The sequence below is a fragment of the Monodelphis domestica genome, chromosome 3 (genome assembly GCF_027887165.1).
Source record: "Monodelphis domestica isolate mMonDom1 chromosome 3, mMonDom1.pri, whole genome shotgun sequence".
Taxonomy (NCBI): Eukaryota; Metazoa; Chordata; class Mammalia; order Didelphimorphia; family Didelphidae; genus Monodelphis; species Monodelphis domestica.
The window spans coordinates 423,364,185-423,382,597 of NC_077229.1; the positions used below are offsets into that span (position 1 = coordinate 423,364,185).

The following is an 18,413-nucleotide window of genomic DNA, read 5'->3' on the forward strand; positions in this document are numbered from 1 at the left end:
GAAATTAATTATTTGCAATAATTTGGAGTTAGCTACAATGACAGTTTCTTAGCGTGTTCTGTATTCTTACAGATTTTGGACACCTCCAACCGAGGGCATAGAACAACAGCTGGGGTTTTGTAGATCACTTACGAATCTTCCAGGGTTTGCATTCATTCTTTCAATAGCCTCATAGAAACCATATAGGGAAGGTGCCTCAGGTTTTAATATTCCCATTTCACTAATGAGACAGAATTTTGGAAGGACTGATTAGCCCAGAGATTTGGAATTGAAGGAGCTGCAGAAATCCTTCAGTTTATAGATGAGGAAAGAGGCTTAGATAAGATTAAACTGCTTGCCCAAGAGAATGGTTGATGAAACAACTTGTAAGTATCAGAGGCATAATTCATGATGGGTCTTCCTGTCTACCATGTTTTCTATGGTCCCACAGCTAGCATGAGTAGTTATTAAATGCCTTCCATAAGAACAAGGAACTAAGGGCTGTCTTTCAATTGAGAAAAGGCTGAACAAATTATGGTATTTAAATGTAATAAGGGATGAAGCCAAGATGATCGAATAATGGCAGGGATTTGCCTGAACTCTTCCAAATTCCCCTTCAAACACCTTGCAAATAATACCTCAAAATGCATCTGGAGTAGCAGAACCAACAAAAGGACAAAGTGAAATAATTTCCCAGACCAAACAACTTAGATGGTCAATAGGAAAGGTCTCTCTCAGTGGCGTGAGAATGGAGAGCAGCCACTGTACCCTGGCAAACCAACAGTGGATCCCAGTCTGACAAGACAGCACAGGTCTTGGGGGTGGCTGAATCAGACTTCTAGAGCACTCACCCCACAGTCAGGAAGGGGTCAGGGCAACTGGACAGAAGGAGATTACACAGGATACTTAGGTGCAGACCTCTGCTGTGTTGCTCATATCAGGATCCACGTAGAAGTCTCAGAGTGAGAAGGATTACTAAAATATTAGAATGCATGGCCACAGGGGAGTAGGGACCCTGGAAATAGTTCCAGGGCAGAAAAGAATGTTTGTGGTCACTCAAAGACCAGAGTACAGGCCAGGAGAGCCGTGACCACACCACACTTAATACATACCATCTTGGAAGAACTGAAAACTTGCAAGTTCCCAGAATTATCTCAGAAAACAGCAGCAACAAAAACCTAAAGTTTGTAATAGTTTCCCTCTACCCTGGGAGGAAAACTCAACTTTAATATAAAATTAAAAGTCAGGAAACAAGCTGGAAAAATATTATGAAGATAAACAAGAATTGTGATCAATGTAAGGAACAACCAAGATTCCAGAGAATGGTTGATGAAACATGCTACCCACTTCCCGACAGATGTGATGGACTCAGGGTGCAGAACGAGGCATATATTTTTGGACAGGACTGAGGCAGGAATTTGTTTTGTTTGACTAGGTATAATTGACATAAAGGTGTTTCTTTTTTCAATTGGGGAGTAGGAGGAAAATAAATTATTTTTTTGTTCATTAAAAAAAATTAAAATGAAGTGCCTTCTACGTGCAAAGTACTGTGCACAGAAATTTAATTTTAGCTAATAGGTTGGTTTTAATTTCTTTTTTATTTAACCCAAGAAAAGATCTTATAAGCTTCCTAACCAACAGGTTAGAATTTTTCTTCTTTTAATTTCCCCTTTATGTAAATGAATAAGGTACTAATTGATAACAAAATGGCTCAAAGGTGAGAGCAATGGGATGGAGTGTCCTGTAAACTGGACTGAGTCCCTGAATTATGGAATCTGGACTTCACAAGTAGCTATAAAGACTATCCAGAAATGTGGTCTCCAATAGGTGAGATTTATCCAAGTTATTTTGATAAATATGAGCAAAAAACCCTGAGAAATTGACAATTGAGGTAACTCAAAAGGCAATGGAAAGATTTATGGTTGATTGGAATAACCTGCAGTTTTGCCAATGATATGTGGATACGAAATGTCAAAATCAGCAACATCTGACTCTAAAAGGAGGTGGGGAGAGGGGCAGCTGCGTAGCTCAGTGGATTGAGATACAGACTAGAGATGGGAGGTCCTAGGTTCAAATGTGGCCTCAGACACTTCCCAGCTGTGTGACCCTGGGCAAGTCACTTAACCCCCATTGCCTAGCCCTTACCACCCTTCTGCCTCGGAACCAACACACAGTATTGATTCCAAGATGGAAGTTAAGGGTTTAAATAAAAGAAAAAAAAATAAAAGGAGGTAGGCTGATCATATGAGGAAAGCAAGGGATGACAGATAGAAAGAATGACAGTTTTAATCTGGAATCAATAAAACATTATTTTTTTTAAACAAGAAGGAGGCTGCTAGTAAATACAACTTCTACAACAGCAAAGCTGGGATAGGAAGGAGATGAGAAGAGAAAAAGTTTCAGAAAGGCAGTGTGGGACATGGGAAAAACTATTGGATTTGGAGTTAAGAACCCAGGTTCAAATTCCAACCAACTCTGCCTTTTTACCACTGATGTATAAATCACTTGCCCCTCTTGACCCTTCATTTCCTTTTCTAGTAAATAACAGGTTTGGATAAGATGGCCTTGTACAGTTCTAAATATATGACCTTACAATTATTTATTTCCTCATTTCCCAAACAACTTGGCAAATCATTCTAACTGGAACACAGATAAACACATTTCTAAATCTAAGAAAAACAGAGCAACTCTTCTGGTGCCCCAAATATACAAATAAGAATTACTCAGGAAAATAATGTATGGATGAGCTCTTAGTTGTGCCAGTAGAAGACTTCTCAACATTGATGAGATCATTAATTCCTCCAAATATCAGAACCTTTTCTAAGCACATTTCATTGTACTATTTCGCAGTATCCATCATGATCTTACTTTACTGAAATCTTCTGAAACCATTCTCTCAAAGGTTACCAATGATTTTGTAACTGCTAAATCTAAAAGATTTTTCTTAATCCTCATCTTTGGTGACTTTTCTACAACTTCTGATAATGTTGACATATTCTGGATGCTTTCTCCACTCCTGGCAGTATCGCATGATACTGTTTGTTCCTGGTTTTCTTCCTTCCCATCTGATTACTCTCTCAGTAATCCAAATGATTATCACCAATCTCTGCATCATCCACCTCTGACCTTAGCTTGCCTATCATATAATCTGTGGCTCTATCACTGGTTTTTCATTGCTTCTCTCTCTAAATGTTCTTTCCTGGTAATCCCAGGGGCTAAATTACAATCTCTATGAGAGGACTTCAACATCCATATATCTAGGCTTAATATCTCATTTGAACTTGAGTCCCACATTGCCAATTGCCTGTTAGACCTATTTACCAGTATATTTTCACCAGCATTTCTAATTCTATATGTCCAAAAATGGAATCCATTGTCTCCCATTAACTCTTCCCCTCTCTTGTCAAACTTCCCTTTTTCTGATGAGGGTCTTGCAGTCACATGGGTTGAAAACATTTGTCATCCTTTCTTCTTTGTCCCTCTGTCACAGTCCTCCTCCATAATCATATACTATCAATTGCCAAATATTCTTGATTTTACCTTAATAACATAACATAACTTTCAGATCACAGGACCACCACACTTTCTCAGACTCTTCATCACCTCTTGCCTAAATAACTAGTCCTCCTATTTAACCTTCTTGTTTTTGGTGTCTTTCCTTTCCAAGCTAACCTTATTACAGCTGCTAAAATATTCTTTCTAGGATATTGGTTTGACCACATCAATCCCCTGCTTGAAAAACTTCAGTGGCTCCCCAGTGTACAATATAAGCAATAAATATTACTGGGAGACCCCCTTAAGTTTGATTTCAACCAATTTAATTCTTTCAGGTTTATTCCTTATAACTCTCCTTATCAACTCTAAATTTCAGCCAAGGAAGCCAAGATGGCAGAGTACAAGCAGCACCCAGATGGACTCTCCCAACATTCTCCACCAAACAACTTTAAAATTATTTATCTAATCAAATTTTGGAGTGGCAGTGCCAAGAAGAGGTCAGGAGACATCTGTGACACTCAGTGGGAGTTGGCCTGGAGCCCAGCAGCAGCAAGAGTGGTGAGCTTTGGGTGCATTTGCAATAGCAGCAGTAGCAACAGAAACATCTTTGGGAGCTCTCAGTCTAGAGACAGTAGGGAGGGTTGGACGACTGGTCAGAAAGTGATTACAGATGATTCTTTGCTAGCACTAGGTACAGGCCTGGTGCTGACTGGCAACTCTTTTGTCTATAAGCCTTTCTGAGGCATAATTCAAGGGAGGGGAGGGAATGTTTCTTTCTTTCTTTTTTAAACCCTTACCTTCTGTCTTGGAGTCAATACTGTGTATTGGTTCCAAGAGTGGTAAGGGCTAGGCAGTGGTGGTTAAGTGACTTGCCCAGGATCACACAGCTGGGAAGTGTCTGAGGCCAGATTTGAACCTAGGACCTCCCATCTATAGGCCTGACTCTCAATCCATTGAGCTACCCAGCTTCCCCCTGAGAGAAATGTTTCTTATCAGTCACAAAGTGAGCAGAGGCCCTGGACATAGTTCTAAGGCCAAGAGAAGCAATAGTGCTTGTGGCTATAGGAGAGCAAAGACCTTCCCTTGGAAAATTGCAAAGAAGACACCAGAAGAGTAGTGATTGCAGCACCTTTCCCTGGAGAAGTTACCTTAGAAGCACCAAAAACTTTCAGACTCTCAGAAAAACCTCTGAAAACATTAGTGTAAAAAAAAAAAAAGCCCGAAGCTTGGGACAGTGGCTCCTACTCCAAGGTGAGCAGAGCCCAACTTAAACATAAAGTTAAAAGTAAAAAAAATAGGAAGGAAAAATGAGCAAATGCTAATAAAAATTAATGACCATAAAAAGATACTAAGTGGCAGGAAAGACCAAGGCATTAACTCAGAAGGTGGCAATGGTGTAAAAATACCTACAAGCAAAGCGTCAAAGAAAAATGCAAATTGGACCCAGTCCCAACAAGAATTCACAGACAAATTAAAGAAAGAGATAAGAGTGGTAGAGGAAACATTGGGAAAAGAAATGTGAATGATGCAAGAAATTTATGAAAAGAGAATTAATAGCTTAGAACCCCCCCCCACAAAAATACCAAGGAAAATAATACCTTACAAACCAGAATTGGTCAAATGGTGAAAGGGGTGCAAACACTCACTGAAGAAAAGAATGTTTTAAAAAGCATAATTGACCAAATAGAAGAAAGAAGTACAAAAGCTCATGAAATAAAATAATTCTTTAAAAATTAGAATTATGCAAGTGGAAGCTAATAACTCCATAAGACAAAAAGAAATAACAAAATAAAGCCAAAAGAATGAAAAATGTAGAAGAAAATACAAAATATCCAATTGAAAAAACAACTTACCTGATAAACAGATCAAGGAGAGATAATTTAAGAATTATTGGACTACCTAAAATCTGTGATCAAAAATAGAAGCTAAAATAGAAATGGAAATAATTCAGTAATCAACTCTTGAAAGAGATCTCAAAATGGAAACTCCTAGGAATATTATAACCAAATTCCAGAGATCCCAGATCCCAGATCAAGGAGAAAATATTGCAAGCAGACAGAAAGAAATAATTCAGATATCATGGAGTCATAGTCAGGTTCACACAAAATTTAGCAGTTCCCATATTAAAAGAGTGGTGGAGATGGAATATGCTATTCCAGAAGGCAAAGGAGTTAGGATTACAACCAAGAATAATCTATTCAGCAAAACTTGAGCATAATCCTTATGGGGGGAAATGGTAAACACAAAAGGGTGATCATAAGGGACTCAACAAAGTAAAACTATTTACTTTCCTACATGGTAAGATGACACATGTAACTTCTAAGAAAATTATTATTAAGGCAGTTAGAAGGAGTCAACATAGTCAGATGCCATTATAGATTATGTTGGGATAATCTCTAAACAAATGAAGGAGGAAGAAAGGGGATGCATTGGGAGACAGGGAAAGGGAGGGGTACAGTAGGGGAAATTTTCTCACATAGATATACACAAGGAAGAGCTTTTATAGTGGAGGGGGAAAATGGAGTGAGTGGTGGACAATGCTTGAGTCATTTTCATTGGAATTGTCTCAAGAGGGAATATATATATGCACAGTAAGTTGTGTATAGAAATCTATCTTACCCAAAAGGGAAATAGGAGAGGAAGGGAATAAGAGATATGGAAGGGGATGGATAATAAAAGGGAAGAAGGATTAAATGAGACAGTAATCAGAGGAAAAACAGACTTTTGAGGATAAAAAGAAGTAGGATAAACAGAAGAAAACAGGATGGAAGGAAACACATAGTAATCATAACTATGAATATAAATGGGATAAGCTTACTCATAAAACACAAGTGGATAAAAGAAATGGAGTGGAAGCTAGAATCTAACTATATGTCATTTAGAAGAGAGACACTTGAAATAGAAGGACACAGAGTTAAAAGAAAGTGCTAAAGCAGAATCTGTTATACTTAAGCTGAAGTAAAAAAGGAAGGGATAGCAATCCTAATCTCAGACAAAACAAAAGAAAAAAGTAACCTAATTAAAAGAGATAATCATAGAAACTACATTTTACTAAAAGGTGCCATAGACAATAAAGCAATATAAGAAAAAATACAGCAAAATTCTCTAATAAAGGCCTTAGTTCTCAAATACATAGTGAATTGAATCAAACTGATAAAAATCAGAGCTATTCCTCATTTGATAAATGGTGAAAGGATATGAACAGGCAGTTTTCAGAAGAAATGAAGGCTCTCTATGATCATATGAAAAAATGCTCTAAATAACTATTGACTAAACAAATGCAAATTAAAACAACTTTGAGATACTACTTCACATATATCAGAAATAATAAATTCTGGAAGGGTTGAGGAAAAAAATAGATGCAATTATTTACTGTTGGTGGAGTAACCGTTCTGGAGAACAAGCTGGAACTATGCATAAAGGGCTATAAAAACTATGCATACCCTTTGACCCAGTAATACCACTACTAGGCTGGTACACAAAGAGATTTTTTAAAAAAGGAGAAAGACCTATATTTATAAAAATACTTATAGCAGTTTTTTATGGTGTGTTTGAAAGAACCAAAATTGAGGGGTTGCTCAACAATTAGAAAATGGCTGAACAAGTTGTGGCATATGAATGTGATGGAGCACTAATGTGCTATGAGAAATGGTAGGGGAGGTGATTTCAGAAAAAAAATATGGCAATACCTATATGAACTGATGCAAAGTGAAATGAGGATGCAGTAAACAGCAATGCTGTGAAAGACTTGGCTACTCCAATCGATACAATGATCCAAGACAATTCTAAAGAACTCATGATGGGAAAAAACAATAACAACTATAACTTCCAGGGAAAGAACTGATCAACTTTGAGTGCAATCTGAAATAAAATTATCTTTCTTTCTTTTTTGTGTGTGCCTTTTTGGTGATATGGCTAATATGGAAATATGTTCTTCATGATTTCAGATATATACTTAATTTCTTTTGTTTGCTTTGTCAGTAGGTAGGGAAGAAGAGAATTTGGAACTCAAAATTTTAAAAGAATGTTTAAAATAAATAAGTAATAAATAAAAAACAAAACCAAGTTCCAGCCTAACTGTAGTCTCTGGCTGTTCCTTGAGCTCAGCATTCCATCTTCATCTCTATAGCTCCACAACAGCTAGCTCCCATGCTTTCTCCCTGCTTCTTTCCCTTTTTTAAGGCTCAGTCCTTATATCCCCTCTAAAGATTTCTATGCTCTAGCCTTCCTGAATCCCCCTGAAGTTTTCAGTACAACACATGTTCAGTTATCTGCAAGCATATTGCAAACCAAGCCAGAGACCATTTCACTTTAGTCTTGTATCTCCAGAACTTTTCACAGGGGCTGCATTGGCACTCAAAAGGAGGATTTTGTGAAATTGGATCAAAATGATATAATACAGGTTCATCTGGGGTTAGAACAGACGGAATAGAACATATGAACTGGGAGGATTAGAAATCATTTTTATCTTCTCAGCCAATGGAAGAGGGAGTTCAAGTCGCCAAAGCAGCCACTAGATGTCCCCTTCTTTGCTCATCCCACTCAACCCTGTTGGAGAGCCATCATGGGAGCAAGGCTGTGGGTGCTTCATGTGCATTATCTTTCTCTAAGTAGGCTAAAAGCTCCCTGAAGGCAAGAACTTCTCCCACCTCGCATATCCATCCTAACACTTGGGATGGTGCTGTGCCTATAGCCAGTGTATGGTGAAAGTGGAACATCTGCCTCAGCTGAAGTCTTTCCCTTCCTTCTCCTGGGAGGTGGGACTTACCTATTTGTCTGGCAGACCCCATGATAGGCTTCAATGGCATCCTCCTGGTCCACATGCTTTTCACTGTTGGGCCAGCTAGTCCGGGCATTAATATTGGGCTCCTAGAGAGAAATGTGACAGGCTGAGACAAATAAAGACAACTCTGTCTTTGCCAACATCTGCTAAGGGAGCATAAAATCTATCTCTTAACCAATCTATGTATCTATCTATCTGTCTGTGTCTGACTCTCTTAAATTAAGTGCACATATGGGAAAAGTGTGGGAGCATGTATTTTAAATAAGACAAATATCTTTTAGATACAGAATTGAGTACTTTTAATTCCAGGTGGGAGTTAAGTACCGAGAGATTCTCCTGGAAAGCTGCTTTGAAAGGTCAAATTCAAACAAAATAAATGAAACCCTCCCATACACCTTTATCAATTAATTAATTTTTCAGTTCCACGTAGAAACAATTTTTTAAACTCTTACCTTCCATCTTGGCATCAATACTATGTATTGCTTATAAGGCAGAAGAATGGTAAGGGCTAGGCAATGGGGGTTAAGTGACTTGCCCAGGGTCACATAGCTGGGAAGTGTCTGAGGCCAAATTTGAACCCAGGACCTCTTAGCTCTAGGCCTGGCTCTCAATCTACTGAGCTACCCAGTTGCCCCTTATTTTTATTTATTTGTTATACCAGTGCTTTTATGCAATACAGAGTTCCATATTGGTCCTGTGGTGATGGAAGACACATATCATAAGACAATAAACATCTCATGAAGGAAATAAATCCCTCCACTTTTTCTAAAGGTAAAACTCAGAGAAGGAGATAAGGAGGTTGGGCATGGCTGTGCTAATTCTCTGGACCCTGTTAGAGAGATTCCCTTCCCTAACTTCCCCCAAGTCCTCTCTGTTGTGAAGTATCATATGGAAATATTTGGAGTCTCCCCACAAGGAAGAACTTGGGCTCAGGCACTTAAAATACAAGTGAAAAGTGGAACCATGAAGTGTTCATTCCTTCATAACATCTCCCCCCCCTTCTCCTTGTTTCCTTTTGTTCAGCAGATGCCAGGGCATAAAAGAAGTTGCATGGAACCCCACTCCCATCTCTTCCCGTCCCTCCCTGCATCACTTCTTGCTCAGCTCCATTCCCTTCTGTTTCCATTACTGCTGAGTCTTAGAAATAGACGCTGGTGTGGATTTCCCCATGCCAAGGAGAGATGGAAGGAAAGTGTTATGCTAAGACCCAGGTTGGGTAACAGGTACCCTAAGTTTTTTTTTTAACCCTTACCTTCTAACTTGGAATCAATACTGTGTGTTGGCTCCAAGGCAGAAGAGTGGTAAGGGCTAGGCAATGGGGGTCAAGTGATTTGCCCAGGGTCACACAGCTGGGAAGTGTCTGAGGCCACATTTGAATCCAGGACCTCCTGTCTCTAGGTCTGGCTCTCAATCCACTGAGCTACCCAGCTACCCCCTACCCTAAGTTTTAAAAGAAAAAAAATATTTTTTTTTTCCAAAAGTAAAATGGGGTTGGGTAGAGGAAAGTAGAAATAAGGCAAGAAAAGAAAATAATGACTAGTTGAGTTTCTTGGACATAGAGCCATTTTCCCTTGGCTTTATCTAGGCTTCCTAGATCACATCTGGTCCCAGTTGCCTCACTTCACCCAATGAACAACCAGAAATCCTTCTAGAATTCTTAGGACGGAAACAACTTAAAAGGTCACCAGATCTTTCAGGCAGGATCCCAAAGCCAGAGGCACGTCAATCTCTGAGCTCCAGGTTCCCTTCCTTCAACCTCATGTCTTGTAGATGACAGTTACAGCTCCACGGGAAGGGGAAAGTCTATGTGGAAACCCCCCGACCATATCCATTGTTCCATCTTTTGGCCGCCATCCCTGGCTGTATGACTTACCATGCTCTTGCCAGCATGCTTCCTCTGGTCCGCGCTCACAATTTGGGTCCTGAGGATGAGCACCTCCTCCTTGCGGACCTCCAGCTCCTCATTGGCTGACTTGAGCTGGTTCAGAAGGAGGGCATAGCTGTCCTGGACCTCATGGCTGGAGTCGTTCTGTGTGGCACGGTCGGCCACTGCCTTTCTCAGCTCATTCAGCTCATTTTTCAGTTTCTTGTTTTCTGACTCCAGCTCTTGTCTCTGGAAAACACCAAGTTTCCCCATTATCTCTCAGCTGAGGCTCCCCTGGAAAAGAGCTTCCCACTGCCCTACTGAGCTTCTTATTGTCCGCATCCTTAACAGAGCCAATCTCACCAGCCCACGTGTGGACACATCGGCGAGACCGTGTAAGGATGCTTAACAACAAATCCCAATACGTTAGCATTTATATCATGTATATATTATATAATTATATAATGCTTTAATGTTTACATAACGCTTTCCACATGCATCTTATTTGATCCTCACAACAACCCCGGGAGAGAGAGGCTACTCTTCTCCTTCCCATTTAGCAGATGAGGAAAGTGAGGCTGAGAGGGGAAGTGACTTGTCTAGAGTCCCACGAGTGACCATAGAAGTGCTGAGGATAGTTTAGACTCAAATCTTCCTGATTCCACGACTGGCATTCCAGGCACTGCCCACCCAGCTGCCTTAATAATAATGGATGATTCCTTAATCTTCTTGCTGGGTGCAACAAAGACAGAGCCATAACCGCATACTCAGGCTGTGTATTTCTCCCACAAGCTCAGTGTGGTAGAGGACATAGAATGTTGGACTGTGAGAGAAGTGAGCTCCTAGAAAACTGGGATTTTTGGGGGTCATTTTTGTGTTTTTATCCCTGGTGTCTTAGGAGTCACTTAAGATCTGCTTGCTGAATGACTAACTCAGGAGGCAGCTTCTTGTCCCAACTGGGCTCTACTGCACTGAAGTGGTGACTAGGGCAAATCTCAGCCCCAATCTGGGCTTCTGTTGTCTCATCTTTATAGACAGGGTGTTGGACTGGCTGATCTCTACTGTCCCTTCTGGTTTTAATGCTGCCACAGTGGATAGAAGGAGCTAGGAGCCTGGAAGCCCTGGGTTCAATTCTAGGCTCTGACATATATATATATATATATATATATATATATATATATATATATATATATATATATATATGCTGGCTGTGTGACCCTGGGCAAGTCAACCTCGTTGCCTAGCCCTTACCTCTCTTCTGCCTTGGAAAAAGTTCCTCATATCTGATTGTAAGACAGAAGGTAAAGTTTTTTGTTTTATTTTTAAAAAGATACTTGTGTAGATTTAGTGGCTCTGTTTCGAGTTTGATACTCCTGCTCTAGGCCACTTTCTAAGACTGTAAGTTAAAAAGGAGGTGCAAACCTGTTCTGGAAAGTCCTTCTTCCAAAGAAATCACAAGTCAAATGCTTATCCCCAGTCCTTATTCACTCAAAAAATCAGGCTCAGCGAGAGGCAGGATATAGTTTAAAAAATTAAAAAAACGTAGCCTAGGTACCAGGAGATGTGGAGTCTAGTCTGAGCTCTTTCACTTTTTTCTTTCTTTAAAACCTTAGGTAAGGTTCTTTTCCCTCTCTGGACCTCCATTTCCCATCATATAAAGTGAAGAGTGCTGTTAAATTGGAAGACCTTTTAGTTTCCTTCCCATCTTAACATTCCACGTCAAGAGGACTGCAGGATGTGTGTCACTGCTAGCTCTAAACTCCAGGTGTCTCCACTCACCAATGATATCTCCCAACAAAGGGAATTGGGAAGTCTCAGGCAAAACCGTAAGAAACACTTCTGTTTTTCCCAACTACACTGTGTATGCCTACTCTATATACTACTCACCTTCTCCTCCTCCCAGACCCCAAAGCCATCTCTCTTCATTTCTCCATCAGGGTCCTTCTTACCTCCCGGTCAAATATTACAACATACCATGAACATTTTCATGATGCACCTAATCACTGCGCCACCTTGGGGAAGGGGAGGATTATAGAAGGGAGATCACCTTTTACTGTCCTTGAAATCTCCCTGCCTGGGACAATGAAGCTTTTCTGAATCCCCAGAACGATGCACTCACTTATTTTAGGGAACTTGGGCTTAATGACTCCTTAAACATTTTTTTTCTATGAAAATAGAGTAAAGGTCACTCCTGCCAAAGATCAGAGGTAGATGTGAAGGGGTCACTGGTTCAAGAGTTTCCCCCACGATTGCCTCTGGAGGGATGTAGCTTGTGCCAAAACACTAGTTGTCAAGAGGGATCTGGGAAGGAGGTATAGATGCTCCAGTGGGACAAAAGGATAGAAATTGGTCTTGTCAACAATCAAGAATGCTCTGGGCTAAAGATGGTGAGATAGCTTGTGGCTACATTAAAACAGCTAGGAATTTTGTCTCAAAAAATTATCATTAACCCGTAGCAACTATAGTAGACACAGAATATGCCAGGGTCTCGGCGGAATGATGGTTTTAACATTCCTGTTCCTAAAGATTTAGCTGATTCTGCCCTAAACTGAAAAGAGGGTATTTTTGTATTCGGTGTAAGCAGCACAAAACACACCCTCATTTGGGCAGAGATGTGGGGGGAGAGGTAGGATGCTTCTCTACAGGCAGAAACAAAGCCTCTAGAACATTCTTGTAAGATGACTACTAAGGAGACTACAACAATGGTGAAAATTCGGAGAATAGGGCAAGTTCTCACGTGAGATTTCTAGGCGGTAGTTACCTAGTTTACCTAATTATTTTTTGCTAACAGGGTAGTAAGCAAGTACTATTAGTGTCCTAGAACAAAGTCCCAGATGCCCTGTCCTAGTTATGGCTCTGATGTGATCTAAAGAAGGATTTAGGGTAGAGTCTGCTCTGGTGCAGAGATTAGTTCCTGTCCATCAAGGGCTCAGGGCCATAGAGCCAATCTACACATCTCAGGTTTACTTCATTGGGTACCATTATTCCCCACTTTTTAGCACAATGCATACTTAGAAATGGTATCATAAGCTCTATCACATTTTCCCATAGAAACAATTCTATAATTGAGGGTTGTTATCCTGCGACCTTGGCAATAAACTGCTGATATTACCTATAATAAGATATAGTATAATAAAATACCATAAAACAATGATATACGAACCTTCAACTTATATAATAGTTTTAAAAGGTAAAATCATGTTTCCTATCCTACAAAATGGGCATTAATGTGCTTGCACAGTGATCGTACAGGGGACTCCAATGCACCAGGCACAAAATGTAAAATCAGCATACAAACAGTGCAACTCCAGCACAATTTTGATGTAAAACTAATGTGCTTAGTATAGTGAACAATTCCATTTTTAATTAGCAATGATGCTGTTTGTCTTGAATTTAAAAGGGATGGGAGAGTGGATGGTGAAGTGGGAGGTCTGTTTTTTTTTTTTAAGCTCGATTTCTTTGAAACTTTCTTTTTCTCTTAATCAGTTTCCCTGATGAGAGCAGAAGCATTCCAGATTTTTCCACTGACCTGAGAGCTGCCACAAAGTACACACGTTGACCTAGTTGGCACTTGTTGACAGATATCAGAGCTCTTTACACTTCATTTGGAAAGCCAGCCACATAATTATCAGGTCATTAGCACGGATTTCAGAAAAGGTCCTTTAAATTCTCCCTCACCAAATGGTTAAGACAGGTTTAAGAGAGAATCCTGATTGAGTAACTGCTGTTGCCTTTGTATACCATATTCTAACAATGGCAGAAATCGAGGGCCAATGAATGATGGCCTAAATTAGTGTCATTGGAAGAGGGAGAGATCATCTGATCAGAGCTGCTTCATATGTAGCCCCAAGAGATGTGAGGGGTGCTAGGAAAGCTCTGGTACCCCTAAAACTCCCTTCTAACTTTAGCCTGTCACACTAACTGAAAATTGACCATTAGCAATTCATTCTGTTCACAAAGACAGCTAAATGGTGACAAATACAGCACTGAGCTTGGAATCAGGATGCCCCAAGTCTGAATCCTGACTCAGACACTTCTTACCTGGGGTCCTGGACAGGTAATTTGCCATTTCTCAGTCTGTTTCCTCATGTGTGAAATGAGGATAATTGTACCTATCTCATAGGATTGATGTGAGATTAAGTGAGATGACATAGGCAAAGTACTCTGCAACCTTTAAATGTTCTATAAATGCTAGTTATTATTATTAATATATTATTTACTATGTGGCTCACTATATAGAATGTCAAGCCTGGAGGTGAGAGGACCTAGTTCAAATCTGGGCTCAAACACTTCTTACCTATGTGGCTCTGGGTAAGTCACTTAACCTTATTGGTCAGTCCTTACTGCTCTTCTGCCTTGGGATCAACAGTTAGTATTGATTGTAAGGCAGAAGATAGGACTTTTAAAAAATGAAATAGTAGTTAGTCACAGTCTGGCCCTGGGTCAGTATGTTATTTACTTTCTAGAGTTTGGGAAAAAATATATGTGTGTGTGAGAGAGAGAGAGACAGAGAAACAGAGAGACAGAGACAGAGACAGAGAGACAGAGAGAGAGACAGAGTGGGGGGAGAGAGAGAGACAGAGAGTGGGGGAAGAGAGAGACAGAGAGAGAGAGACAGAGAGTGGGGGGAGAGAGAGACAGAGAGAGAGAGAGAGAGAGAGAGAGAGAGAGAGAAAGAGAGAGAGAGAGAGAGGCGGGGGGAGATGAGGGAGTGAGGGAGTGAGTGAGAGAGAGAGAGAAAGAGAGAGAGAGAGAGAGTTTTAGCCCTCACCTTCTGTCTTCAAATCAATATAAAGTATAGATTGCAAGGCAGAAGAGCAGTAAGGGTAGTGCAACTGTGGCTGTCACTTGCCTAGCATCACATAGCTTGGAAGCCTCTGAGGCTACATTTGAAAGCAGGACCTTCTGTCTCTGAGGTCATTGAGTCGCCCAGCTGGCCTTTTTTGAAGTAAATATATCTTTGAAAAATTAACTGCTGTTATTTAGTTAAGTGGCCCTTAGATGCTGATACACTGAATAAGGGCCTGACCTGAGAGTATTAGAAAAAAGACACCTCATCCCCTCAGGGATTCCCCAGAAGCCTTAAGGAGAAATACAGCAGGCCTTTGTGAATGTGTTCTCACTGACAAAGACCAGTTATTGGGAAAAGAAGGAGAGAAGAGTCAATTGTAAGGGACAGGTCTTGGAGTAAATGATTTGCTGGCAAGATGGTGCTGCTGTTGGAGCTGAAAGGAGAGGCAGGATGGATGACTTAATAATGCTAATTGTTTTTCACATTCTCCAATTCTCCTGACATGACCAAGGCTCCTCTGGGGAATGTTACAGAAGGTGGGCAAGTTTGGGTTTCACAGGCATTCATCAAGTGTAAAGACTTAGTAGCTCTACTGAGACTTTTAAATCTCCAGGAAATTACACAGGAAAAGAAAGTCCAACCAATAACTCAAAGGAAAAAACCTACTGAGAACTCTCATATCCTGCTAGCAGCAACCACCCTGCTGGTTGAAAAGAACTCCCAGGACCAGCTTACCAGCTGTCATGCAGCCCAGCATTAGACAACCAGAGTGCAATAGGCTGGATCCATTCCCAAGTTACCCAAATACTGAGGGATTTTGGCATACTGGTCAGTGGTAGGATATATGTGCGCATATATATATATATATATATATATATATATATATTTATACATAAATGTGTATATATATACACATATATATGCAGGACTCCTAGAGGTCAGATTTTCATGCAGGTCTGGTTCCAGGCACAACTGTGCAATCTCTCTCTGGCATCCCCTAAATCCCTTTTTGCCAAACTCCTTATCCCTTGCTTCCTTTACCCAACCCCGAGGTGTCCAGGCTGCCTCCCTCCCTCCCCAACACTGTATCTACTTCAATTTGACTCTTTTATAGAACTATTAATTTAACTTTCCTACTTACCAACTACATGATCCTGGGCAAGTCACTTAACTTTTAAACTTCAGCTTCATCATTTGATAAATATGTAAAATGAGGATAATCATATTTAGTACTAGCTATGTCACAGGGTTATGGGAGAAGTATTTTGTAAAACCCACAGTGCTATAAAAATGTGAGTTATTACCAGGTGATTCACACTAGCTCTACCTGTCATGGTGCTGGGAGTCAGCCTGGGTTATCTATCAGGACTTCTCGACCTGACACTGCCGGAATGATGACGTAAGCATATCCACACATGTAATATACAATGCTTCTCCATAAGCAGATCCACACATGTAATATACAATGCTTCTTTATAAGCAGACCCACACATGTAATATACAATGCTTCTCCATAAGCAGATCCACACATGTAATATACAATGCTTCTCTATAAGCAGATCCACACATGTAATATACAATGCTTCTCCATAAGCAGATCCACACATGTAATATACAATGCTTCTCCATAAGCAGATCCACACATGTAATATACAATGCTTCTCCTTAAGCAGATCCACACATGTAATATACAATGCTTCTCCTTAAGCAGATCCACACATGTAATATACAATGCTTCTTTATAAGCAGATCCACACATGTGATATACAATGCTTCTCCATAAGCAGATCCACACATGTAATATACAATGCTTCTCCATAAGCAGATCCACACATGTAATATACAATGCTTCTCTATATCTGTGCATACATATACACACACTCATAGGCATATCTAAGTGTGTTTGTATACACATCTATGGACACACGTACACTAGGTTTGACTTTTTCAAAGTGCTTTTACAACTGTCCTTGTAAAAGGAGGGCAAAGCAGATATTCTTGTCTTTTAAAACAAAACTCACCAAGATATTTTCTTAATTTCAGTCTTGAGTGTCTTCTTTAATTGATCTGAAGCTATTCAAAACCCATGTATACAGTGAAGGTGAAAGAATGAAATTCCACAAGGATAAACGGATTTTCTTGAGGTCACCCAGTGAAGCCTGGAGCCGACCTGGGATGTGGTCTTGGGTTTCCTGGCTCCCAGCACTGTTCTCCTCCTGTGAATGCTCACACTGGCCTCTGGCAGGCAAATGAAGCTCCTTCCTTTTTTTTTTTAAACCCTTACCTTCCGTCTTGTAATCAAAACTGTGCATTGCTTCCAAGGCAGAAGAGTGGTAAGGGCTGGGCAATGAGGGTTAAGTGACTTGCCCAGGGTCACCCAGCTGGGAAGTGTCTGAGGCCTAATTTGAACCCAGGACCTCTTAGCTCTAGGCCTGGCTCTTAATCCACTGAGCCACCCAGCTGCCCCCAAACAAAGCTCCTTTCTAGAAATGCTCACTGGATGAAGGAACCAAGGCTAAAAAGTTAAGTGACTTGCCCAGGGTCGTGCATCTGATAATTAGTCCACCGTGCTTACCTTCAAGCTGTTGTAGGCCAGATCAGCATCTTGGTCTGCATCTGTTCCATTCTTTGATTCAACCACCTGTAGAGACGAAGACAGACAGATTATAGGAAAGGAAACAGAGGTCCGGGGGACTTGAACTGCATGGATCCCTTCTTGGTGCAATTCTGGAAATCAGAGGCCGGAGTGGAAATGCCAGCTCCAACACTCTCTGGCTGTGTGACCCAGCCTAAGTCTCAGCCTTTCTTTGGGTTAGCTTCCTCATTGCAACATGGAGAAACTGGTCATAATGTCCATTGTAACTTACCGATTGTTGTTAAAAATAAAAGTCCTATAAAACTTCAAGGGCCATAAAAATGGAGTATGATTTGTGTCTCTGCTCACTCTTCTCTCCATTGAATCGGTGCCTGCTCTTGCTCAAAACTCACCTTTTTCAGGAAACTGTCTCTGACTGATCTCGCCTGACTTCATTCACTCAACATACACTTAGCCCCAAATCTTCAATGTATTCTCTTATCCCCTGCATGAGGCTCCTCTCCTTTCTTGCTCTGTTTTTCCCATATGGGTGTGGAAGGTGTTCCGTAATCTCCTTGAGAAAGAAGATTGTTCTCTGCCTCCTGTGTCTCCCTTACAAGACCGGGCACAGAGCTTGCTTGGCTCCTAGGATGCTGGGACTAGAACCCAGCTGCCTGCCTGAAGTGGCTCCAAGGCTAGTTGGGCCACACGGTATTGCTCATTGCAATGAACAACATAGGTAAGGTGAGGCAAGCTCCCCCACACCCTGTGATGATTTGACATGCCCTGGGCTTGGTCCCCTGGGTGCACAGGGGGTGAACCATGCTTGGAAAATGGTTCAGGGCGAGAAATGCTTTTAGGAAGGTTGTGTGATGGCAGCTACTCTAAGAATGAAACATGAGGCAGAAGTCAAGGGTTGATACAT

General features: G+C 40.7%; 1 protein-coding gene across 2 annotated transcripts in view; it reads right to left on the bottom strand.

The window, feature by feature from the left end:
• The window catches only part of MYO5B (myosin VB), a 571,959-nt gene that overhangs the window by 43,183 nt on the left and 510,363 nt on the right, over nucleotides 1–18,413 (bottom strand). For both annotated transcript variants that reach the window (XM_007486667.3, XM_007486668.3), the window contains exons 27-29: nucleotides 17,489–17,554; nucleotides 10,131–10,370; nucleotides 8,243–8,343 (exon numbers count right to left, since the gene is read on the bottom strand). In XM_007486667.3, coding sequence (XP_007486729.1) covers nucleotides 8,243–8,343; nucleotides 10,131–10,370; nucleotides 17,489–17,554 — 407 coding nt within the window. The remainder of the gene's footprint in view (nucleotides 1–8,242; nucleotides 8,344–10,130; nucleotides 10,371–17,488; nucleotides 17,555–18,413) is intronic.